General features: G+C 46.9%; 1 protein-coding gene across 2 annotated transcripts in view; it reads left to right on the top strand.

Annotated features, from left to right (window-relative positions):
• The window catches only part of Loxl2 (lysyl oxidase like 2), an 89978-nt gene that overhangs the window by 17972 nt on the left and 46330 nt on the right, over window positions 1-25676 (top strand). For both annotated transcript variants that reach the window (XM_052732851.1, XM_052732850.1), the window contains exons 2-3: window positions 10207-10616; window positions 21727-21902. In XM_052732851.1, the coding sequence (XP_052588811.1) occupies window positions 10253-10616; window positions 21727-21902 (540 nt within the window). In that variant the 5' untranslated portion in view covers window positions 10207-10252. The remainder of the gene's footprint in view (window positions 1-10206; window positions 10617-21726; window positions 21903-25676) is intronic.

Below are 25676 nucleotides of genomic sequence, written 5' to 3'. Positions count from 1 at the left end.
CCCCCCCCCCCCCCCCCCCCCCCCCCCCCCCCCCCCGCCCCGGCCAAAAAAAGGTCAGTTTTCAAGCTGAACATGGTGGCACACACCTTTAATCCCAGCACTTGGGAGGCAGAGGCAGTTTGGATCTCTGTGAGATCAAGGTCAGCCTGATCTGCAGAGAGATAGAGAGATCAAGAGATCTCAGTTTCCAAGGCAGTGTGTAGGAAAGGATTCCAATTGGTTTTCAATCCCCAGTGCTGGAATTGAACCCAGTGACTTTCAAATGCCAGGCAAGCACTCACTCTACCCATGGGTGACATCCCCAACCCTTGTTTTTTTGACACAGTGTTTCACTATGTAGCTCAAGCTGGCCTTGAACTTGTTATGTAGTCCGGGGTTTTTCAGACTCTTGGTATGGGGGCTATAGGCATGCGCAGTGATTCAAATTTTTTAAAATCAATAGATACAGAGTTAAGACGGAGAGTGATCACTGCAGCTTTGATGGCGATCGACCCAACAGCTGTGTGACATGTTTTTTTTCCCTCCCTTTTGCCAGTTTGCATTTGCTCAGATCTTTATCATTGATATGCATAACTTTCCCAACAGAGAGGGAGAAGCACGTTTGAATTATTTTTAAGAGAAGAGAAAAGTAGCTGAATCAGACATGTGATGGTGGAGCAGAAGAAGCGAAAAAGCCAAGAGCCCCTTTTCTAGGGAAGATGTGGCACTGTGTAGGGGACACACCCATGGAGTCTGGGGAACCGGGTATAGCAGTCTATAGGCATGCAAAGCCAGAAATTAAAAGTTCTCTTTTTAAATTACAAGATCACATTTTTTCCCATTTCTTCCTGGAACAAGATTAGAGGATCTCCAAGACTCTGAAACCCTTGGAGTGGGGACAAGGGCCACAGAGCACAGGGCAGGGCACAGCCTTGGCCACCTGGTGACCCACATACAGATCCTGGCTTATACTTCCTACCAGAACAGCCTAACTTCTGAGCCTCCGTGCCTTGATTTCCTCCTTGGGATAAAGTTCTTGTTGATATTTCACAACAGTGGTCGTCCAACCTGTAGCCCACAGACCACAGGTGTCCCACGAGAGCTATGAGCAGCCCAGTCTGTTTGTAGATGACAGTGTCAAAAGGTTGGATAACCCTGCCTAGGACAGATGAAGATGACCCTCAGTGGGTGTGTGAAGCCAGAGGAAACACAGATCCCTACATAGATCATACTGTCTCCCCCTGGGTATGCATTCCAATGATGAAATTTAATTTGTAAATTAAATTCTGATGTCTTATGGTTTCTATTGCTATGAAGACACACCATGACCATGGCAACTCTTATAAAGGAAAGCACTTAACTGGGGTGACTTGCTTACAGTTTCAGAGATTCAGTCTGTTATCATCATGGCGGGGAGCATGGAGGCATGGAGGCAGATATGGTGCTGGCTACATCTTGGTCAGAAGGCAACAGGAAGTGGGCCATGAGTCCTACATCTTGCAGGCAACAGGAAGTGGACTCTACATATCACACTGAGCAAAGCTTGAGCAAAAGAGATCTCAAAGCCCACCCCCACAGTAACACACTTCGACAAGGCCACGCCTACTTCAACGGGGCCACACCTCCCAACAGTGCCACTCCCAGTGAGCTTATGGGGGTCAATTACATTCAAACTACCACACCTAGTAAGAGATTCACAGCATATGGTGAAATAAAAAATTATACACTCCAATACAATTTCAATGAACCTTCTTTGCTTTCTCTCTTTATGCTTCTTAGTTTTTGGTTGACTTGATACAAGCTAGACTCACCTGGAAAGAGGGACCCTCAGTGGAGGAGTCACCTGCATGTGATCGACCTGTGGGCATGTCTGTAGGGCATTTTCCCAATGATGTAGCAGGGACCAGCTCACCGTGGGTGGAGCCATCCCTAAGCTAGCGTATATAAGAAAGCCGACTGAGCAAGCCATGAGAAGCAAGCCAGTAAGCAGCACCCCTCCATGGCTTCCGCTGCAGTCTCTGCCTCCACATTCCTGCCTTGAGTTCCTGCTTTGACTCCCTTCAGTGACGGAGTGTGACCTGGGATGTGGAAGCCAAACAAACCCTTTCTTCTCCAAAGTGCTTTTGGTCCTGGTGTTTACCACAGCGTAGAAACAACCCTAACAAGGACACTCTTTCTCCAAGCATCTTATCGTGATGGTTTTTCACTGTCCTGGCTTAACTTTCTTCCGTCTTCACAGTTTTGTGGAAGGTTTTTAGCACCTCAGCTTGTGAGTCTTCTCTGTCCTGAGAAGCACACTGTGGCTTTGTTCTTTCATATCTGAGCTTCCAGCCTCTGTGCTCTTGTGCTTTGGGGCAATCACTACTATGACAATGGTTACCTGAACATCAGTACTTCACGCTGTGATGGGTCCAATATCAGAGGAGTGATAAGATAAGCTACTGACTAATGAATGGGTGGGTGGTGTAGACAGCCAAGATACAAGATACAGTGTACCAAGGGGTGATTGACATCATAGATAGAGGAGGCAAAGGGACGTGGTGTAGGTCAGCATGAGATTTCATCATCACATTACTTGAAATAACTGCACAATTTAAAAGGAATGAGTTGTTTATTCTTAGAATTTTCCACATAATGTTTTCCCATGAAATTGAGGATGACAATCTGAAATTGTGAAAGGAGGGATAGCTCCTATTTGAGAAACATAGGAGTTGGGCGTGTGTGTGTGTGTGTGTGTGTGTGTGTGTGTGTGTGTGTGTGTGTGTATGTGTGTGTGTAGTTGCAAATCACTCAACTTGACCTTTGGCAGGTCACTGACTTTCTTAATTTCCAAAAGAAAGAAAGAAAGAGAGAGAGAGAGAGAGAGAGAGAGAGAGAGAGAAAAGAAAGAAAGAAAAAGAAAGAAAGAAAGAAAGAAAGAAAGAAAGAAAGAAAGAAAGAAAGAAAGAAAGAAAGAAAGAAAGAAAGAAAGAAAGGAAGAAAGAAGGAAAGAAAGAAAGATAGCATAAGGAGCTAGGTGGCTGGGGTGTGCTGATGCATGTCAGCATTCAGATGGTGGATGTAAGAGGGCTTCTAGTTCCAGGCCAGCCTGGGCTACACAGTGAGAACCACCCCCCGCCCCCCAAAAAAACCCAAAGGGAAAGCATCAAAGACAAAAGCAAGACAAGACAAAGCAAAATCCCAGAATTCAGAGCCAGGTCACCTAGGCTCACGTAGTTCCGCCCTTGGGCATTCACTGATGCCCTAGAGGTGCACCACACTAGGCTGTCAGAGTCATGTCTGTCACAGCCGAGAACAGTTCTGTTCACTTAGAGCCCGGCCTCACCTGAGAAGGGTGTCTGAGAGTCAGCCAAACAAATAAATGCATGCAGCCTTGTGACCTGGAAGGAGATAAACAGTATTTCATTGTCATAATGTCTGGGAATTTTCTAGCTTCATGGTTAGAAGTGTGTGTCCAAGGATTCATTCCTTCCTTGCTGCATGTTTAAAGCAGAAATGGAACCCGATTTCAGTGTTCAGAGGTGGGGTCTTGGGGAAGTGACCAGAATTAGATAAAATCATCACAGTAGGGACCCTCATTGAATCCTGGTGACTTCAAAGAAGAAGGCATGAGACAAGAAGAGATACACACAGACACACAGACATACACACACACACACACACACACACACACACACACACACACACACACACACATGTCCTTTGCCGTGTGATGTCCCGTGTTAGCCTTTAAACGTTGACAGTGGAGGTCACTGTCAGGTGACCTTGAATTGAACCAGAAGAGCCAGCATCTCAAACAACTTCCCTTTTATGTTTCTGTTGCTGTTTGCTTGTTTTGGAAGTGTCTTATATAGCCTAGGCTGGCCTCAAGCTTGCTGTGTAGTTGAGAATGATCTTGGACTCAAAATTCTCTTGTCTCCATTTCCCACGGGCTGAGACTACAGTTAATGCTAAGGATTGAACCCCAGGCTTTTCGCTTATTAGTAAGCACTCTACCAACATCTCCAGCTTCTTCAGAATTTACTGAGTCCACAGTCTGTGTTATTAGAAACAAAACAGACAAATGCTTGTTAGGTTTTCATCCGGCCAGACAGTCCAGTGTGCGGTTTCATTGACTGTGTTGAGACTTGATGTTGACTCAACTTGGGGTTCATTTTGGCAAATCTGTGTGTCCTTGAAGGGAATCTGTCCTGTGGAGTTGTTGAGTACAGCTTCCAGAAACTCGTGAACTGTCAGGTTGTTAATCTCGTTTCTGGGTTCAGTGCCAGGGTTGTGTTGTGTGGAGAGTCCGCACGGCAGCTGAGGATCGGCCGATGGACCTGATTTCCTTTTCCTTCTGTTGGTATTTGTCTCATGCATGTTGAGACGACCCATGCACATCACCCAGTTGTATCTTCCTGGCAGACTGACTTTCGTTAGCTGGTCCCTTCGGGCTCTGGTAGTCTTGCTCTGGAGCCCATGTTCTCTCACTTTGGACCAGCTTACTCTTGACTGAGCTGCACCCGGTGTATCTTCTTCCGTCTTTTCGTAGTTTGATTGTATTGTTCAATCTGTTTTAGTGACTTTTGCCTTTTAATTGGAGCATCTATAGTACTTTCCTAAAGTCTCAAAAGGCTATAGTTTGTTTTCAGTCCTTGCCGCTATTGGGAAGTAGTGGGACCTTTAGGACCGCGGTTCTCAAGCTTCCTGATGCCACGATGCTTTAATACATTTCCTCATGTTGTGGTGACCCCCAACCATAAAATTATTTTCATTGCTACTTCATAACTGTAATTTTGCTACTGTTAGGAATCATAATGGAAATATCTGACGTGTAAACCCCATGAAAGGGTCATTCAACCCCCAGAGGGGTGGCGACCTACAGCTTTAGGAGATGAAGCCTACTGGAAAGAAGTTAGGCCGTGGGGGCATGCCTTCAAAAGGAATATTGGGGGGCTGGGAGATGACTCAGTTGGTAAAGTGCTTGCTGCATAATAATTGAGCCCTGAGTTCAGATGCTCAGTACCCACATAAGAGCTAGATATGGTGGAATATACCTATAATCCCAGGGGTGGAGGGACAGACAGATGGATCCTGTAGGACTTGCTGGCCAGCCAGTGGAGCTGAGTCAGTGAGCTTCGGGTTCAATGGAGAGACCCTGTCTCAAAAAATAAGGTGGAGAGCAATTGAGGAAGTCTGCCTCTGGCCTCCACACAAGTGCAAACACCAGAGAAGGAGAGAGAGGGAGATGAGAGAGACATTGGAACCCCAACCTCTTCTCCCTCCCTTTATTCCTTTGCCATGTGCTCCTTCTATTATACATGGGAGCCTCCACATTCCCAAAGTAATGTGACCATGTGACCATGGACTGAAACTTCTGAAGCCGTGAGTCAAGATAAATCCTTCCTTGTCGATTATCCCAGATATTTCATCCCAGCAACAGCAAGTTCACAGGTCAAGGTTTTTTTTTTAAATTCCTTTATTTACCCACTGTAGTGACCTGTTTGATTTCTCTTGTTTTGCTGTTCTTAGGGTGATTAACACAAACTTTAGAGCATGCATCTGTCAAAGCTTGTTAAATCTGTTAGGAAATAGACTTGTAGCCAGGAGGTGGTAGCGCATGCCTTTAATCCCAGCATTCGAGAGGCAGAGGCAGGCGGATCTCTTTTAGTTTGAGGCCAGCCTGGTCTACAGAGCGATTTTCAGGACATCCAGGTTACACAGAAAAACTCTGTCCCGAAAAACAAGCAAGCAAACAAACAAACAAAAAAAGGAAATAGACTTGTGCCATTGCCCAGACCACACACTTTACACTTTAATCCAGCCTTTTGTGCTGCTGTTGCCTGCATGTTAATATCACACACACACACACACACACACACACACACACACACACACACACACACACACACAGATGTTGCTGTTTATTATTATGGTCGTGATGGAACTCTGGGTACCAAACCCAGGGTCACCCATGATAGGCAAGTGCCCTACCACTGAGCTACCTCACCAGTCCACAGTGCAGATATTTTAGGACATAGGATATTGTTTTTGTTTTACACGGTGGGTTTGCATTCAGGTGTGCTCATGTCGTTTTCTAGTCCGTCTTTCATTCCTTCCTAAACCTCCACACCTTTGACTTAAAGATCTCCTTCTGGTACCTCCATATTTGTTTGTCTCCATGTTCTCATCTTCATCCCACTCCCTCCCCCGCTTACTCAGTCAGTCCTTAGAAAATGTTATCTTCTTGCTTCCTCATTTTTGTAGAGAGGCTTCCTGATGGTCTTCAGATGTAGCATGCTCATTCCCTTCCGGCTATGTGTGAGATTTCCTCAGGCTCTGATTTTCCATAGTCCCTGTGGTAGCCCAGAGGTGCTTTCCTCTCTGAGTACACTGCTTGGTCTCGATACTGTTCATCAGTGTCGGAAAATTCTTCACCATTGCTCTTAAATGCTTCCTCCGTATGTTCTTTCTCTCCTCTCCCTGGGTTTCCGAACATGCTATTTACACTCCGTGTCCTAATTTGTCTCTATCATTAGTCCTGATTTCTATCTCGTCAGCCCTTGAAGGGCCACTGAAAATTTTACTGAGCTCCCCAACCTACTGGGCACTGTCTTGGGAAAAGCAGAGACCTATGTAAGTGCATCTCAATGTACATCCTTTCTCTCTGGATCCTTGGCTCTTTGAGCCCATGCAGCCTCAGTATCCTGCCGCTGTCAGGTTTCACCTAATGACAGCTGTGTGTTTGGGGAGGGGGCGTACCGGACATGGACAGGACAGGACACTCAGGCATTGTTTAAACATCCTAGAATGTTCCCTCACAAACCTGGATGGTGGACATCAGTCCCTCCATGTGGCCTCTTGATGCAATCCAGAGACTGGTAAACAAGCTGTGTGAGGCTGTTGTGGGCATGACACAGCATGGCATTTTACATTCAGTGTTGTTCATAGCAAAGGAGTGATGGAACAAGCCATGACTGTGGGTGTGGTGGCTCGCACCTGTACTCCCAGTGCTTGGAAGCTGAGGCGGAAGGATCACCATGAGTTTGATTCAGCCTGGGCTACAGAGTCAGACCACGTCTCGAACCAAACAAAAGAAAACAAAAAACGCAAAGGATACAACCAAGGCATAAAGTGGCGAAGTCATTATCACATTGGTGTGCTATGCTTTAGCGTTACTGCACGTTTAGAAAAAGGCAATACAGTGGGTTCATTCCCACCGTCCTCACAGCAAGCATGAAAAATGCAGGGATGCAGTGTGCTGTGATGTTGGGATGGCTACTGTGCTACCAGGTGATGGAAATTTTTTGTCTCCATTGTAAACTTATGAAGTCATTTTCATAGGCAGGGTCTTTTGTTGAGCAAAATGTGATACGGTGCATAATACGTGTTTTCAGTATGTTTATCTACTGTTTAATAGTTGTTTGTGGCAGGATTTTTCTAATACAAATGAGTCTGCCTAGCAGAAACAGATATGTTGCTTCATGGGAACCCTCAGGGTTGAGGTTCCGGTCACAAAGCCTAATGGTCAACAGAGTAAAGCCCAAGCAACATGTGATTTTTAAGGCAGTTGAAGAGCACCTTCATTTTTGCCTAACAGGACCTGGCCAGGTCTCCTTGTGGTCTTTGGGGGGCAGGGTTAGAGGCACTCTGCTGCAGGTGTCAATGCATAAGCCAGGTGCAGACTGGGGACCCCATTGCAGGGACCCCATTACTTTCTGGGCCTGTTTGAGTGTCAGAGGATGAGAATTGCCGGGCCTCTGGTCTTGACAGAGGGTGTTTTCTCTTAGCGAACACACAGAGCACCAACGTACAAAGATTGCCTCTCTTCAAGGCAGAGCACAGGTGACTCTGGGTGGCCCCAGCCCAGGGTAAGTCTGCCAGGCCTTCCTCGATAGAAAAGTACTCTGAACTGAGGACTATGCTCTCTCCGCCCCTTTGTGTATGGCTAAAATGAAATGTGTAGGCCCCTGCAGTTTCCAGCTGCCACTCCTGGTTTTGCCTTTTGGGCTCTCACATCTCAGCCTGCTTCCTCCTTGAGACACGCCCATGGTCCTTTTCTCATGATCCCCCAGTCTCTGAGTTATCTGAGGATAACACACGAGGTTTCCCTTTGGAGTTACACATAGATTCCCACTGGCTGTGATGCCCACAACCTTGAAGAACACAACTTTTCATTTGGCAAATACTCCTTCTGCAGTGCTCCTGGGGTGCCGTTCAGTGCTGAGAACGGTTCTGTAGGCTGCAAATGATTATGACCTACATTTAGTAGATGAGGAAGTGGATGTGCGGGGAAGTTAAATGTTTTGTCCAAGGTGGAACAACTGATAAATATCAGAATGAGGATTCACCCTCAGTTCATCTGGCTCTAGCTTGTTCTCGTCCCACTGCAGACATGCCCTCCTTGATGCTGGGTTCCTCAACCCTCCTCTATTTCCACACAAAGAGCTCAGCCCCTCCTCTGTGAGTTAGGAGCAGTCTGCTCTCAAAACCCTACATCCCCTATAAATAGGAAAGAAATCACTACAGGGCCCTCCTAATTTCCCTGAGGGTGCATTCCACTTGCCTACAGACCTCATCCTCTTTCTTTATTCCATCCTTTTAGTTTTTCTTTTCTTATTTTATTATTATTATTATTTGGCTTTTTTTTTTTTTTTTTTTTGAGACAGAGTCCGGCTCTTCTGGAACTTGAACTCACTATATAGACCAGGCTGGCCCCAAACTCACAGAGACGCAACGACCTCTGCCTCCCAAGTTCTGAGATTAAAAGGATGTGCCACTATGCCCAGCTCGCTCTGGTCATTTTCAAAGGAAGTGGCAGCAGCCCTCTGCCAACAGAGCACAAAGTCTCATAACTGCAGAATACCTGCCAAGGCCGAGGTCACCTTGGTCACCTCAGATACTGACGCTGACAGCGAGGTGCAAGGCTTCCCACACATGTCCATTGGGAACAAGGCCACCTGGCCCTGGAGAACTGTGCAGGCTCCCAGAGGATCCTGTCAGACTTCCTGATACACTGGGGACCGCTCAGACCCCATGTCCCACTCATGTTTCAGTCCCTGCAGCCAGATCACCTTCCCACTTAGTAAATGTGTCTATGAAGCTTTGAAATCTATCATGGAGAGACCAGAGAAGATCAAGATGTAAGCTTTGCCCTTAAAAGTTTGCCATCCAAGTGGACTTGTTGAAAATCCCTGGGAAATTGCCAGAAGATCCTAAATCTGCCTCAGCAGGGATTGATTGGGGGGAGGCTGGCTTAGGTTGAGCTGGGCCTTGGGCTGTGAGGAGAAGGAAGGTGTACACAGTAGGGAGGTGTTCTGAGATGCTTGCATTTGCCTTTGGGACCCTATACTCCCTCTCTACCAGCTTTGTGCCCCAGGAGCCCAGCCCAGGGGCCCACTATCCTCACTCTCTACCAGCCTTGTACCCAGGAGGCCAGCCGGTGCCGACTTCTCCATCAGCTCTCCTAACTTGGTTGTCTGGTTGTGTTGAGTTGGGTTTTCCTAGTAGAGGTCCCAGGAAGAGATTAGAAGCCAGGGGGAGAGGAGTCCTGTGTGTATTCTGTGCCTCCTCCCTGCTGGTTGCTATAGGTGACTCTGAGACCCTTCAGTAAAGAACCCAGATGCCACCATCTCATCCAAAAGGAAAGAGAGCCTTTTCCACTCAACTGTGCTCAGTTCTAGAAGCCACGGGTGTCTCAGGGAGACTCTTCAAACCCTGAGAGGTAATGGCTATCCTCTATTGACAACCAGGGGTGCTGCCTTCATCCTTCGTCCGTCCCCTTGAACTCCGCCCACTTCTCCACTGCGGGAGGAGAAAGATAGAAAGAAAGAGGGCCAGCGAGAGGGCTCAGCAGGTAAAGGAGCTTGTTGCCAAGACCGATGACCTAAGTTCAATCCCCAGGGCCCACATGGTGAAATAAGAGAGTCAGCTCTCACAAGGTGTCCTGTGACCTGCAGACCCATACAATGGTATGCATGCCCCCCACACACACATATACAGAAAAGTTAGTAAATGCAAGGGGGAAAAGAAAAGGTCTTCTTTAAATTTGGTTAAGAGTACTGATGACAGCATTTGAGAGATGAGGAGGATGGGTGGTTGACGTCGGGAACTCACACCAGTATGGTCAAAACATGAAATGGGAGCAGAAATGGGTTGGCTAAGCCAGAAAGGTGACGTCACAGAACACTTTACAGGTATCTACAACCTATATCCTAGACTAATGACTCTCTCTCTCTCTTTTTCCAGAAAGTTCCTGCTGCCACCCCTGACCTCCCCTCAGCACAGGACAAGGATGGAGATGCCTCTTGGCTCACGCTTCTATGGCTGTTTGGCTGTGTTTGTCTTCCTGCCCTCCCTGAGCCTGGCCCAGTATGAGAGCTGGCCCTACCAGCTCCAGTACCCTGAGTACTTCCAGCAGCCCGCTCCCGAGTACCACCAGCACCAGGTGCCCTCTGATGTAGTCAAGATCCAGGTACGCCTGGCGGGCCAGAAGAGGAAGCATAATGAAGGCCGTGTGGAGGTCTATTATGAAGGCCAGTGGGGCACTGTGTGTGATGATGATTTCTCCATCCATGCTGCCCACGTTGTCTGCCGGGAAGTGGGTTATGTGGAAGCCAAGGCCTGGACTGCCAGCTCCTCCTACGGCCCAGGAGAAGGTAAGAGACTGTGCTGTGGAGCTAAGTGTATATATATATCATATAGCAAGGCCAGGATACACCCTGATTAACCTGCAAAGAAAGCTGTAATTGCTATTAAGCATGACTTTCTAAGAGTTTTCTCCCTGCCCTGCAAGCGGTGTCTTGCTGGAAGGCTGGTGGGAGGCCCCTCCAGGGAATGATAGAGGGAGCAACCATCATGAACTCTCCAGGCTATTCCTGCTTTGAGCAGGATACATCTCAGGCAAGCCAAGATGGTCGGTGACCTCAGTCAGTAGGTGAACTTAGCCTGTGCCCATCTCTCTAAGCCACATTCCGTGTCTAGGGGTTGCAGTATCATTTCTGCATCCAGATTTCTCCCTCCAAGTAGGGCTTTCACTCTTTCTCAAAAGGGCTCCACAGGCTAGAGTTCTCCCCACATGAAGATCATCATCATCATTATTATTTTATTGTGCCTACACGTGTGTGTGTGTGTGTGTGTGTGTGTGTGTGTGTGTGTGTGTGCGTGCACTTTTATTCAACTAGGTTTTTGTTGTTGTTGTTGTTGTTGTTTTGAAGTCTCTTGATGGCCTGGAACTCATCAAGTAGGCTAAGCTGTTAGGCCAGCAAGCCTCAGGGATCCCCCTGTCTCTACCTCCCTACCATTGGAACTACAAATGAGCACCACTACACATATCTTCAACTTGCTTTTTTAACTTTAACATGCTTTTATGGCATTGGCCATCATAGGAACAGAGTCAAACCGAATTTTTAACCTTGAGTTGACCTCTTCTTTCCTTCCGTGTCAGATTCAAATAAATTTATCCTAAATCAACAATAACAAAACAAAATAACGAGACTGGAGAGAGGCCTCAGCACATGCCGCTTTTCTAGAGGACCTGAGTTTGATTCCCAGCATCCATCTCAGGTGGCTCACAATAGCTTATAACTAGCACGGGGGTTGAGGGCTGGTCTGAGACTTCTGGAGGACTCTGAGGGTACCTGCTGTCACGTGCATGCACCTACACACAGATAAACACACATACACAGAATTAAATATAATTTTGAACACACAAGAGGGAAGTTATGAGAATTTTGAGGGAGGGCCGGTCTTCATGACTCCGACTCTTAGCGCAGAGCCACGCTGAGCTAACAATACGGCTTTGCAGTGTAGATGTGCTCTGAAAAAAGAGTTGTCGTTAGTGGTCTCAGCCTCATGTAGCATCATAAAGGATTCCTACAAAAACAACTCTGAGGCCACCAGGTGAGAGGGTGGTATCTGAGAACCTCTGTTGTACAGGTGGTACATCATTAAGCAGAATGTTGTGTGGCACGTGATTGACATCTGGAAGGTGGACCCTTGAAGAATTGGTGTGTCCCTAGTTGGGAATGCAGGTGTGGGTGAAAGGCATCATTTGCAAACAGATGTTCTTGGGACTAGGAGATGGCTCTGTGGGGAAAGAGCTTGCTGTGCAAGTGTAAGGCCTGAGGTTGGCTATCTAGCACTTTCATAAAAGCTGGGCATGGAGTCGGGCGGTGGTGTCACACGCCTTTAATCCCAGCACTCGGGAGGCAGAGGCAGGTGGATCTCTGTGAGTTCGAGGCCAGCCTGGTCTGCAAAGTGAGTTCCAGGAAAGGTGCAAAACTACACAGAGAAACCCTGTCTTGAAAAACCAACCAAAAAAAAAAAAAAAAAAAGCTGGGCATGGTGGCATGTACATGAAGCCTCAGTGCTGAGGGAGTGGAGACAAGTGGATCCCTGGAACTCATTGGCCAGCCAGCCTAGCCACTTGGTGGGCACCAGGCTCAGTGAAAGACTCTGTCTCAAAAAGTCAAGTGGAAGAAGGTACCTGACACCTCTGGTGTCCACACAGGCTTACACACACACACACACACACACACACACACACACACACACACACACACATGCAGTGTTCTTCCAGGAGCTGCGCCTCCACTCCAGGTTGGTAAATCAAGTACCTGCTCCCCTACTGAGTTGAGTTGACCACAGGCCTTGGCACGAGAGTGAGCTGTCCACACTCCCTGGACCAGAGGGTCAATGCCATGATAACTGTACAAAACTCTCCTGCGTGAGTATAAAAATGCAGAACATTTCAGACTTAACACAGGATGTGCTGATCTCAAAGTTTGGCGTGTGACTGAATCTGTAGCGGGTTGGAGGGACAGTGAGATAGACAAGTTAAACTCCCTTCAACCCTCCCTCCTTTCAGTTATTCTAGAAATGACAGGAAGAAAGGTGTACTGTTTTCTGCATACCTCACCTCCAGGCAGTGGTGAGTTTCTTATGGAAGAAATGGCCTAAGACCCCATGCTGAGAGTCACATGTTCTGAAAGCTTGTTCTGGGTTACTTGGCAGCAATGAGAGCCAAAGCAGCCAAGACTGATTAGTTGGGGCCTTTAAAACCACTTCCTGTCTCTGATTAAACTTCCGGTGTTCGTCCATATGTCCACATCTGTTTATTCTGCTATCCGAGTGATCCAGGGCTTACGTCAGATTTATATTTTCCATTCCAGATTATTGTATCCTCAAAATTTTATGACAAATACTCTCCAACAATGGTGGCTTTTACCCAGTGACAGATTTATTTTTTAATCATATTTGCAGCAAATCTATCATCAGATATCTGTGGATCTTTGCCCACAGGAGCCAGCAGGGGGTGGCAGGACAGTTTGACTTGCTGGGTAGGGCTTTGCTACTGGAGGATGACAAGAATCAAAAAGTTCAGGAGAATGGAGAAGACTTGAAAGGTAGCTAATAAAATGGCGGTTTACAGAGTCCATGCTAAATAAGGAAGGATCCTGCAAAACTACTCTAACGGATGGGTAGGGATCTTGGCTGAAGTAATACTAACAAGAATGTGCTGGAAAGATGGTGGGAGATACAGCTGCAGAACATGATGGTTGAGATGGAGGTTGAGGAGGGTACAGTTGTTGATTACAACCAGGGCTGAGCCATGACCTTGAAGAGCAGCAGGAGCCAAGGACAAGAGGGTCTCTCCGGAAAGAAGACGTGACCGAGTACCGAACTTCTAAAGGCCATCTGTGTGGACACTGAAGCCATCGAGGGTTAGGACAGCTGCAGTTTAAGGAAAGGATGGGGAGAAACAAATACTCGACGAACTGAACAGTGCAATGCCAAGGGATTTAAGAGTTGAGCCGTCTGAGAGGTGAGAAGATGGCTCAGTCAATAAAGAGCGTATGAAGACCCAAGTTTGGTCCCTACCCACCCCCCACCCCATCCCCACTCACACAAGAAGTGGAGGTGGCAGCTGAACCCGGTGGGATGTACTTGTGATCCCAGCACTGGGAAGTAGAAACAGGCAGGTCATGGAGCTCACGGCCTAGCCACTCTAGCCTACTTGGAGAGTTTCAGGCCAGTAAGAAAACCTGCCTCACAAAATCAGGCGGTCAGCACCTGAGGAATGAGACCCTGAGGTTGTCCTCTGGTCTCCACATGCACATGTACAAACGTTCACACACACACACAAACCCATGTGCTACTCTTGGACACACACATACACACAGAGTCCATCCATGTGCACGTAAAGTGGCACTTGGTTTGCACCACGAGAGAACTACTAAATATAAGTGTATTTAAGATTTCATCCGCCTCAGTGGAGATTTTATTTTAGTGCTGGGTGCGTGGTGTGCACCGAGTAAATATGGGCTGGCTGATCTGCTTTGGTGTGGGAGAATACAGAGAAGAGTTGATGAAACAGTGTAGGGTATGGTGACCAGAGTCTGGCCAGTGTCCTGACTGGGGCTGCTGTTGGTGGTAGTACCCTGGGAGTCAGGCTCTGTGGTTGGGCTGGGAACGATGTAACTGACCCCATAGCAGGCTGCCCTCCTGGAGTCTCCAGGCACCTCCAAGGTTCAAGCCGTCATAATGAAAATAGGACAATCACCAGGAATCCCCTGGATTTTTCAGCCTAACCTGCAAGCAGGTCTTAACTCCCAAAACCTCTCTGAGCCCATTTCATACCCTCTGATGGGCTTTCACAGTAACCTGAAACAAGGTGGGGACTCTCCACCCAACCGTACCAACACTGACAAGGCCGAGGACCCTGCATGTTCTAAGTCCGGATAGCTTCCATTGCCCTGATCAAACCGAGGACTCAGCATCCAATCGCTGTTTCATTTATGCTCCGCTTCTTCCAAAGCATTGGTTAATTTGTTTACATACTTCTTCTTTCATCGGGAGATGGGTTTCTGTGAGTGAGTGGAAAGAGTAAAACAATTTTGCTTCTGATTGAATGGCTTTTTTGTGTCCCAAATATGAGCTTCATCCCAAGTACCACTTTCCTAGCATCTAGATGTCCCCGAGGTGCCTAGAACCGCCTCACATGCCCACAGGCAGAGACATGCAAGCTGGGTGTGTTGGAATCAGGACAGTCTAGCTGATGGGCACTAGATATATTGGAGAAAACATTGACATGAAATCAGACCAAATAGAAAACTGTGGGTGGTGATACTGTCTTAAGCAAAGTGTACACTTGCATGTCCTCCATCTAATAGAAAGCATCATGGTCAAGCATAATAGAGAGCAAGACTCCCAGAAGAGAGCATGAAAGGTACAGGAAAGAGCAGTTCTGCTGAGTAACAGTTCCCTGGGTACCCCAAGGTGCTGATTTCACATGTTTTGCTGGTCCATGCAGTTCCTTTAAAGATATTCTGAATTTTTAAAAAAATAAAATAAAAAAAAGATATTCTGAATTTTTCATAGTAGCCAAGTGATGGAATTAAGCTAGATATCCATCAAGAAATGCCTGAAAGCTGGACACAGTGGCACACACCTTTAATTCCAGCACTTGGATGGCAGAAGCAGGTAGATCTCTGTGAGTTCAAGGCCAGTCTGGTCTGCAGAGTGAGTTCCAGGTCATCCAGAGCTACATAATGAGACCCTATCATGAAAAAAAAAATGAGAGAGGATTGAATGAGGGAAATGCATGTACACATAATGGAATACTAGTCAGCCATCACAAAAACAAAATTATGTCATTTTGCGGAAAATGTATGAAACTGTAGACCATCATATGAAATGAAGCAAGCCAGGGCCGACCAGAAAAATATCATGTTTTCTCTCATACGTGAATCTAGACTTTAAAAAAAGGACTTGAACCAGGCAGTGATGGCATATGTCTTTAATCCCAGCACTCGGGAAGCAGAGGCAGGTGGATCTCTGAGTTCAAGACCAACCTGGTCTATATAGTGAGTTCCAGGACAGCCAGGGCTACACAGAGAAAATCTGTCTGGAAAACAAAACAAAATAAAACAAAAACAACCAAAAAGGGCCTTGAAAGCAGAAGGGAGTCTATTTGGGAAGAGGAGGGGATCAGCAGACCTGAAGGGCAGGAGAAGATATTGGGGTGAATAATATCAAAGTTCTTGATATGCATGCACCAGAATGTCATCATGAGCTCACTCTTTGAGACTGGTTATTGCTAGGTAGCCCTGACTGGCCTCAAACTCATGGGTGATCCTCCTGCTTCTGCCTCCCTAGAATTGCAGTTACAGGCATGTGCCCCACACCTGGCTGATTGCACAAAATAATGGGGATTCCATTATTTTGTGCAATATAGATTACATACATAACACACACTGGGTGGAAAACAGAAAATTTCGAGCCGTCCTCCATGCCCAAGTGAGGGTGGCTTCTTTGGCTGCAGATGGAATAAGGGCACTGCCTTTTTTCACAGTTTGCCCTTCAGCAGCTCAGTTCAGAATGTTCTGAGGAAGAAGCCTCGCTGGCAAGATGGAGGGGCCCTTCCGTTGCTAGTATGTAGTAAAACAAATACGAGCTTGCTGTAGAAACAGCCGTCTATTAGCAAGCGTGCGTTTCAGTGGAGCCTGACGGCTTGGAAACCAGCCCAGATTGGGAAAGTGGTTGGAAAACCTCAGTCCAGATGTTTTCAATCAACTCATTGTTCCCACAATGTGGCCAAAGCTCTGTCCTTTGAGCCCCAACCAGCCAGGCATCAGAGTACACATGCTGTAGTCAGGCTTGCAAGTCAGGAGACTGGCCCCGTGTCCTCCTTGGCCTGGAAGAACCTCGGCTTCACACATCAGTTTTCTAATCTCTATAACGGGAGTGTTTTCACTGGCTCTCCCACCCACTAGGGGAACCATATAATACACTGGCTTTTCTACTTAGAAGGAAAAGAGGATCGGACATGTCCTTGGGCTCGTTTGTTAACTTGTTGGGTCTTCATGGCAACCTGTCTGTTGGACGTCACTTTGATTTTAGAAAGGGGGACAAGGTTTGTTTTAATAGTTGATGGAGTCACAGGTCACCCAAGCCCATGGCAGACAGGACATAAACACAGATTTGTTAGCCTCTCCTGTTCTGCAGGCCTCTAAAAGGACCTATGGGAAAATGGCCTTGGTTTACTTTGGTTTTTGTAGTGCTCGGGGTGGGGATGGGAGAGTGGGGGCGGGGGCAAAGTGTGTGCTGTGCAAGTATGAGGACTTGAGTTTGAATCCCTAGCATCCACATAAAAGCCAAATATGAAGGCTGTACCTATATAATCCTGCACAGGGGGCAGAGACAGTCCCATCCGTTAAGATGTTGGGCCAGTCAGCCTAGCCGAATTGTCGAGCTCCAGGTTCAGAGAAGTGACCCTGTTGCAAAAAATAAGGTAGAGATCACTAGAGGAAGGCATGCTAAAGCCAAGCTCTGGCCTCCACGAATGTACGTGCACACATGTGAGCAATCTTTCACGTCTATGCAGATACACACACACACACACACACACACACACACACACACACACGTGTACAAAATAACTATTTGAAAACCATCTGGCATCTTTTTATGTTTTTATTTTTCATTGCAGTAAAATATAGTGAGGATATTTACATCTTAACCATTTGAAGTACATATATAGTTCAGTCATGTTAAGGATGTTCCTATTGTCTTGCAACCAATTTCCAGAACATTCTTCCAAACCAGAAACTCTGGACCCACTAAATAACCATCTCCCATCCTTTTTGCAGCCCCTGGCAATTCCTAGTCTACTTGTTTTCTCAGAATTTGAGAACTCTATGTAGGAATCTTCCCGTATTTGGCCTTTCATGACCAGCTTTTCCCACTTAGCGGATTGTCCTCAAGGTTTGAAGTATGTTGAAGTATGCGTCAGAATTTTCCCTCCTACAGTTTTGCCCTTATATGTATGCAGTTTGTCAACAGATGTCCGCTGCTTCTGTCTCTTGGCAGTTATGAATTGTGTTGCTGTGAATGTGGGTGTGCAAACACCTCCCCAAGGCCTGTCTTTCCATGTCTGTCCCTCCCTCCCTCCTTCCTTCCCTCCCTCTCTCCCTCCCTTACTTTCTTGTTCTGGGTCCTTGTGGATACTAGACAGCACTTCATCACTAAGCTACATCCTGAGTCTTTTAAATTTATATATAAATATATATTGAGACAAGGTCTCACTCTGTAGACCAGGCTAGTCTAGATCTCACTGTGTAGCCCGGCTGGCCTCAGACTTGTGATCCTCTTGCCTCAGTCTCCTCAGGAGCTGTAATTATAGCTGTATGCCATTACACCTGGCTTCAGTTTTGGAATTCCGAATCATGTGATAGCTTTCAAGTTTGGAGGCTGAGGACATAGCTTGGTGGTTGTACAAGGCCCAGAGACCTATCCCCAGCACTGGCCCCCGTCACAACAAACTAGTCAAAAAAAAAAAAGTGTTTCGAGGAACGCCATACTGTTTCCCACAGTATCTGCACCATTGATGTACATGGGCTTTGGTTTCTGCACATCCTCACCAGTACAGTGCGTTCACTATTCCCTGTGGGGATTTTTTTGTTGTTGTTGTTTGTTTGTTTGTTTGTTTTGTTTTGTTTTTTTTGAGACAGGGTTTCTCTGTGTAGCTTTGTGCCTTTCCTGGAACTCACTCTGTAGTCCAGGCTAGCCTCGAACTCACAGAGATCTGCCTACCTCTGCCTCCCAAGTGCTAGGATTAAAGGTGTGTGCCACCACCGCCCGGCTTCCTTGTGTTTTTGATAGGAACTCCCCACAATGGGATACTTTCATTGTTGTGACCAAGTGTTTGTCAAGAAGCATCCTAACTAAAGACAGGTTGTATTGACTCACAGTTTGGTAGGATAAAGTCCATCATAGTGGTGCCACAGTAGCCGGAGTCTGCAGCCTGGGACTCCTCACCACTTCTTGGCTTTGCCTTTGTTTTTGGTTTTGAGACAAGGTCTCACCATGTAGACCAGGCTGGCTGGCCTCGAACTCAGAGATCTGCATGCTTCTGCCTCCAAAGTGCTGGGATTAGAGACATGCACTACCAATCCGGCATATTCCCTCGTATCTTGACAGACAGAAAGCAGCAAACTGATTGTGTGTGTGTCAGGAAGTGTGTGGTCACACTATAAAATGTTAAGGCCCTCCCGCAGTGACTCACTTCCTTCCATCAAGGCCCCACCTCCAAAAAGTTTCCCAACCTTCTAAAGCAGTGCCATCAGCTAGGGATCAAATACAGGAGCCTGCCGAGGACATCTCACACCCAAGCCACACCACCACCCCGATGGCATGAGACAGCACCTCATGGTTAACCTTCTAGTGCTTTGCACATAGAATTTTCTACTAACACAAAGAAAGCCACGCTCCACAGTGACCTTGCTGTATGTGTAATGGTGGCTGCGTGTAACGGCCTGTCCCTGAACCAGGTATAGTGAAAAAGAGGAATCGAGAAGGCACTAATTGGAGAACTGACTCATAGGCTATGACTTGGTGCCCAGAGGCTGACCTATCTGAGCCAGGCTCTGTGTCTGTGAAGAGAGAGTAATGGTGTCACCTAGGTCTCCCCAAGGATTGGTAAAGTCAAGGTGGTAATGTATGTGGATGTGCGGTAAACAGCAACCCCTTGGTTATAGAGCAGATGATATATATATATAAAAATTTATTTATCTTTTTTTTTTTTTTTACATTGGTGCTTTGCCTGCATGTATGTCTATGTGAGGGTGTCAGATCTTGGAGTTAGAGACAGTTGTGAGCTGCCATGTGGGCGCTGGGACTCGAACCCAAGTCCTGTGGAAGAGCAGCCAGTGCTCTTAACCACTGAGCCACCTCTCCAGCCTGAGCAGCGGAGCTTTACCATGAGTGGCCAGCGGAGGGCTGCCCCACATGCAGCGTCAGGTGAGGCTGACCTGTGTTGTAGGTGTAACTGACACCCACACGCTCGTCATTGTCCCCATTTTCAAGCCACTGCAGAGCAGCAATGAGCTATCTCGAGGCGTCCCACACCTCGGCAGCTCACAAGTTTTTGTCTACCCTTGTCTCACTTGCTGTCTCCATTTTATGGGTAAGAAAGGGGCTTTGACCTGGGGTTCAAAGCTACAAGAGACTGAGCCAGAATTCGAACCCAGGTTAGTCTCCGAAACCTACTGCCTCCGCCATGGCTTGGTATGGGAAACCTGATTGGGGTGATAAAAAAATGAAGAAAGGACAGAAGACTTGTAGACAGACAGACAGACAGACAGACAGACACACACACACACACACACACACACACACACACACACACACACACACACGCATGCACGCATGCACACATGCACGCAGGTACAGGAAGGCTGGGGTTGGGTGGGCCGTGCTGGTTCTATGAAGCAGCAGCAGCTACAGCAACAATCCAGAACTTCTGCCCCCGCGTTCTGCACAGGCCAGAAGGAAGGGTTAGGCAGTCTTCGCAGGAGGTCTCTGTGGGAGAGCAGTGAGTCTCAGACTGCAGTCATCCTGGAGAAAGAAGCAGAAAGAAGCTCTGGTTACCAGGTTTTGCACATACCATCAACAGCCACACAGAGACCAGAGGAAGGCTTTGCCAGTTCCCATGGGGCTTTCATCCTTGTCAATAATACACATTCACTCAAGACTTCATCTGCTCTGTGGTGGTTTGTCCCCTGCCCCCAATAGGCTCATATATTTGTCCCCAGTTAGTGGAACTGTTTGGGAAGAGATTGTTCGTGAAGGATTGGGAGGTGTGGCCTTGTACTCCAGTTCACTCTCCCTGCCTCATGGTTGTGTCTCTAGATGTGATCTGTCAGCTACGACTCCAGGACCATGCCTTCTTATGTGCTGCCATGCTCCTACCATGATAGGCATGGACTCCAACCCTCTGGATCCATGAGCCCTAAATTAAACACCTTCTTTTCTAAGTTGCCTTGGACATGGTGTTTTGTAACAACCATTGAAAAGTAAATTAGACAGCTCCTTACACATTCACCTGGGGCTCCCTCTGTTCCCCACAAAAGCCCCTGTTCTTCTGTACCGCTCATAATGTTTAAATTTCATTGTCAGACTCGTGAGGTAGCACAGTAGGTAAAGGTCTCCTGAACCAGATCCCTGAGACTCACGTAATCATGGAAGGAGAGATCCAACTCTACAAAATTGCTCTCTGACCTCTACACTTTCTCACTGTCTCATGTGCCCCACCCCCACACACATCATGTACACATACACAGGAATAATGATAAGTTAAACTCAACTTCATTGTCAAGGTGACTGGATTTGAAATCTCCTAGGAGACTCACCTCTGGGTGTGCCTATCAAGATGTTTCCTTAGAGATTTAACTGAGGAAGGAAGACCCACCCTGAGTGTGGGTGGTACCATCTGGGGTCCCAAACTGAATATAAAGAAAAACAAGGAAGCCAGCTGAGCACCAGAATTCACCTCTCTCTGCTTCCTGACTGGGGGACACAGTATGACCAGCCACCTCGCTTCCCCGATGTCATGCCTTCCCGCTGTGATTGACTGCATCCCTTCGTAAACCACAAGCCAATGTACACCTTTCTCCCTTTACGTCTCTGTCAGATGTTTTCTCACACACTGAGAAAGGTAACTGATAGACCACACCACTTTCAGGATTAAATCTGATTTCTGTCCTAATTGTGTTCAAACCACAACCTCCTCAGATCACATCAGCTGCCTGTCCTGGCAAGGGAATCCCAGTGATCCAAAATTAGGTGTGACAACCTTACATAAGAAAAAATAATTGATGGCTACACACACCGCCAAATTTGGGGGGAATTCTGTGTAAGGCGCTAGCATCCTTGCCACCTGGATCTGCACTGACAGGATCTCTCCTTTCTCTCCTCTACTTCCTGCAGGACCCATCTGGTTGGACAATATCCACTGCACTGGCAAAGAGGCGACCCTGGCAGCCTGCTCCTCCAATGGCTGGGGTGTCACTGACTGCAAGCACACAGAAGACGTTGGTGTGGTGTGCAGTGACAAGAGGATTCCTGGGTTCAAATTTGACAATTCTTTGATCAACCAAATAGAGGTAAGCGCTATGCTTTTTCTCTTTTTATGCTGTTGTGCACGTGGAATCTGGAACCTGTGTATACTCAGCCTCCACAGGCTCTCAATAGCATCTTCACTTGAATGTATTCTCTCTCTCTCTCTCTCTCTCTCTCTCTCTCTCTCTCTCTCTCTCTCTCTCTCTTCGTATAACATGTCTTGCCCGCTTGTTGAGTGCTGGGTATATATGGGGATCAATACCTGCTAGATTTGATACAAGGGCAAGTTGAAGGATTTCTGGAGAATGGATACCATTATGTGTACAGGTGTTTTGCTTGCATGTATGTCTGTGTACCATGTGTGTACCTGGTGCTCAAGGGGGCCAGAAGAGAGCACTGGATCCCCTGAAACTGGAGTTACAGAGGGTTGTGAGCAGCCATGTGGGTGCTGGGGATTGGCTCAGTCTTCTGGAAGAGCAACAAGTGCTCTTAACTGCCAAGCCATCTTAGAAAGAGAAGAGACTTGAAATCACCCCCATTTAGGCTCTAGGAGACGTCCCCAGACTGTGCCCTAGACGTTATCCTTCTGTGACTCCCACTGCCCTGCTCCTCTCTCCTGTGCTCCGAGAACACACAGCACACAGTACACACTGGGACCTGGTCCAGCCTGCATGAAGCATGAGTGAGTTCCCATCCTCCCCTTGGCTAGAGTGTGAGGCCACTTCTAGTCATCATCTTCAAACATGGCCATTTATTCATGATAACAAGAGTGCCATGGAGACCGTGCGATTCAGGGATGGATTACCAGTAACCCAACTTTTGTTTTTCAATGGAACTGACATGGAAGAGAATGGGCTTATGCAACCCAGTGTCTGAGAACTTTCCATGCCCACTCTACATCCTCTTAGGAAACAGTACCCACTTGTATGTGTCTCTGCTCTCTGACGAGACCAAAATCTCCTGGAGGACAGAAGCTACATCTTTTTTTAATTTTATTTATTTATTATGTATACAGTGTTCTGCCTGCATGCCAGAGGAGAACACTAGATCTCATTATAGATGGCTGTGAGCCATCATGTGGTTGCTGGGAATTGAACTCAGGACCTTTAGAAGAGTAGCCAATGCTCCTAACCTCTGAACCATCTCTTCAGCCCCAGAAGCTACATCTTAATCATTGTTGCATCTGACACACAGAACTCTGTGTACCACTTGTGAACAAATTTCCCACTTTTGAATTTCCTTCTCCCAAGCAATGCGTACCAGAGATTACTGTTCCCTTAGGCAGAGATGCACCCAAGATCAACTATTAAACTATACCGTGAAGAGAAGCACACAGAGCAGACATTCATTCCTTCATGGCATTGCCCTGCCTCAGCAGACCCTGAGCTTATGTATGGCATTTTCGGTGGCCTTGCGCTTGGCTAAAAGCTCCACTTGGAGTGCTGAGAGAAGAAAGGTCTGGGCTCTGTGGCTAAGAAGATGTTAATGGTGCAAATAGAAGGAAAAAAGACCAAAATACCAGCCGATGTGGGGTTGTGAGAGATTAAGATTCATCTCCTACTAGTAAAGTAGCAACAACAACATAATAACAATAATAATAATAAACAATCCTGGAAAAGGGACTCTGTGAGCAGCACTTCCACAGGCAAATGTTCACTGACCTCCTACAGTGTGCTAGTTACAGTGTTTAGCATATGAAGGGGAGTTAAGCTGTGACATAGTTTATTCATGTATTTATTTATTTAATTTAATTGGGGTGGGAGCAGGATCTCAGGTATTCTGAATTAACCTAAAACTCAATATGTAGCCAAGAATGATGACCTTCAGTTTCTCATTCTCCTACCTCCATCTCCTGGTGTTAGGGTCCCAGGCATGCAGCTACCATATTGGATTTATATGGTGCTAGAGAGCCAACTCCAGGGCTTCACGGTGCTAGCCATTCTACCAACTGAGATCTATCCCAGCCATAAACATGTTACATCCAAAGCAGAACCCCAGTGAAATGAAATAGACTTAGGCAATCTGGGAAAAAAAAAATGTTGGGAAGAACTTTCTTATTCTGGAAGTGCTGAGAGTCCAAGATGAGGAGCAACATAGTGCTCAGCTTTGATGTTTGTGGGGGGGAGTTGTATCCACCATGATCTGAGGACTCCCATCAGAGAGAAAATACCATCCTTAGTTGCTGCAGAGACCAAGTGTGTGTCATGAGGAAAGCTGGAGCATCATGCCAAAGGCAAGTGCACAGGTCCTGGTGAATTCACAGCCACCCAGAGGGCTGCAGAGCGGACATCTGCTATGAAAGGTTGGATGACAGGCACAGGCTTTGAACTGCACATTTTCCTAAAAGGCCTCCTTTAGGCAGACCAGCGTGGTGACACAAGCCAGGGTGAGGCTTCCTTGTCCAGCCACAGACACACAGGAACCTTCAGTGAATGAGCTGTCTCCTGGGACCTCCCTTCCATACCCACTGAAAGTAGGTCATATCGGCCCTAGATGCAAGATGCCTAAGGAGAGCCCTTGAATTGCAAGAAGATTCCTGCATGCTGGGTTTCATGGTTACAGCTCATGCTTACACATAGCTCTGGTCTGACCAAGAGCTGCCCAGACCACCTACACAGGATGCTTGTGGGATGCTGGGAAGTTTCTCCAAAATGCCTCATGTCAATAGCTGAAGTCATGGAAGCATTCCTTTTGGCTAAAGAAATGGCCCCTATTAAGTCATTGTGGGTGGGTGAGTGAGCCATAGCTTTGGTGGAAATACAGTTAGATGGTATTGCTGGACACTAAGGATGCCCTGGATGAGCTGATGACTAGTTTTGTGTGAACACAGCAAACGGTCTCTAGTGGTGGGCCCCACGCCTCTGTTCCTGTCTCTGCATCCTGCCTAAGGAATCTGCCTGGAAACAAAAAATGTAGACTGGAAAAAAAAATTGAAAGATATCAAACTTGGAGGAACTGCTAGAATATAAAATTATGAAATGAAGATTTAGGAAAACTGCCTTAGCTTGAAATAATAGGTTCCAAATATGACAGTTATCTACTCAAAATGTAAGGTGTGTTGTATTTGGGGGCCAAAGGGATTTTGACTATACAGTCCAATATCCAAGTTTGTAAGGAAAAGAAATCAGGCACAAGAGTGCGGTCACAGGGGGAGGGAGTGAAAGGCATTGTTTGTTTGTTTGTTTGTTAAATCTCTGTAAATGCTGACTGACCAAAAGCTCATTGTAAGTCAATAGTGCTATCTGGCTACTTTTACAGTGACTGTGAACTGCAGCACAGACAGACTTTCCGTGTCACTGGTTCGGTTCTGGGTCCATCTCTTAACTAGGTCACCCACAGGAAGGGCCCACAGGACAGAGGCAAGTCTGGAAACCATATCCTATGAGGGAATGAAGATTTTTTTCTGTCAAGAAGAGATACTGGGGGAGGCACTGTTGGTTCTTTTCAAATATTTGGAGTGCTACCATGGAGACAAATGTTTATTATTTATTCCAACTCCTAGAGAAAGCTAAGACAGAGAGGCAGGTAATGAATGGGAGGCAGGCTTCAGCCGAGGCAGAGTCCCACCATAGACCTGTCTGTCCTTGTGTGCAGTGGGCTTCTTACTGTTGGAGGAGTTCAGGCAGAGACTGTATGGCCTCCTGCCAAAAGTATTGCAATTAGCTTCCTACATGGAGAAGGGAGTGGGATTGGGTGATTGCCGAACTCTAAGCTCCCCCAGAAACTATGGAAAAGCATTCATCTCATGTTAGAGGCATCTACCAGCCAAATAGGCATCATTGAGGAGTATGTGTGTCACACGTGTACAGAGATGTGAT

Source organism: Peromyscus californicus, unplaced genomic scaffold, assembly GCF_007827085.1.
Source record: "Peromyscus californicus insignis strain IS unplaced genomic scaffold, ASM782708v3 Scaffold_12__1_contigs__length_115047231, whole genome shotgun sequence".
NCBI classification, from domain to species: domain Eukaryota; kingdom Metazoa; phylum Chordata; class Mammalia; order Rodentia; family Cricetidae; genus Peromyscus; species Peromyscus californicus.
The sequence above is the reverse complement of the archived record's forward strand: the minus strand, read 5'-3'. Positions and strand labels throughout refer to the sequence as shown.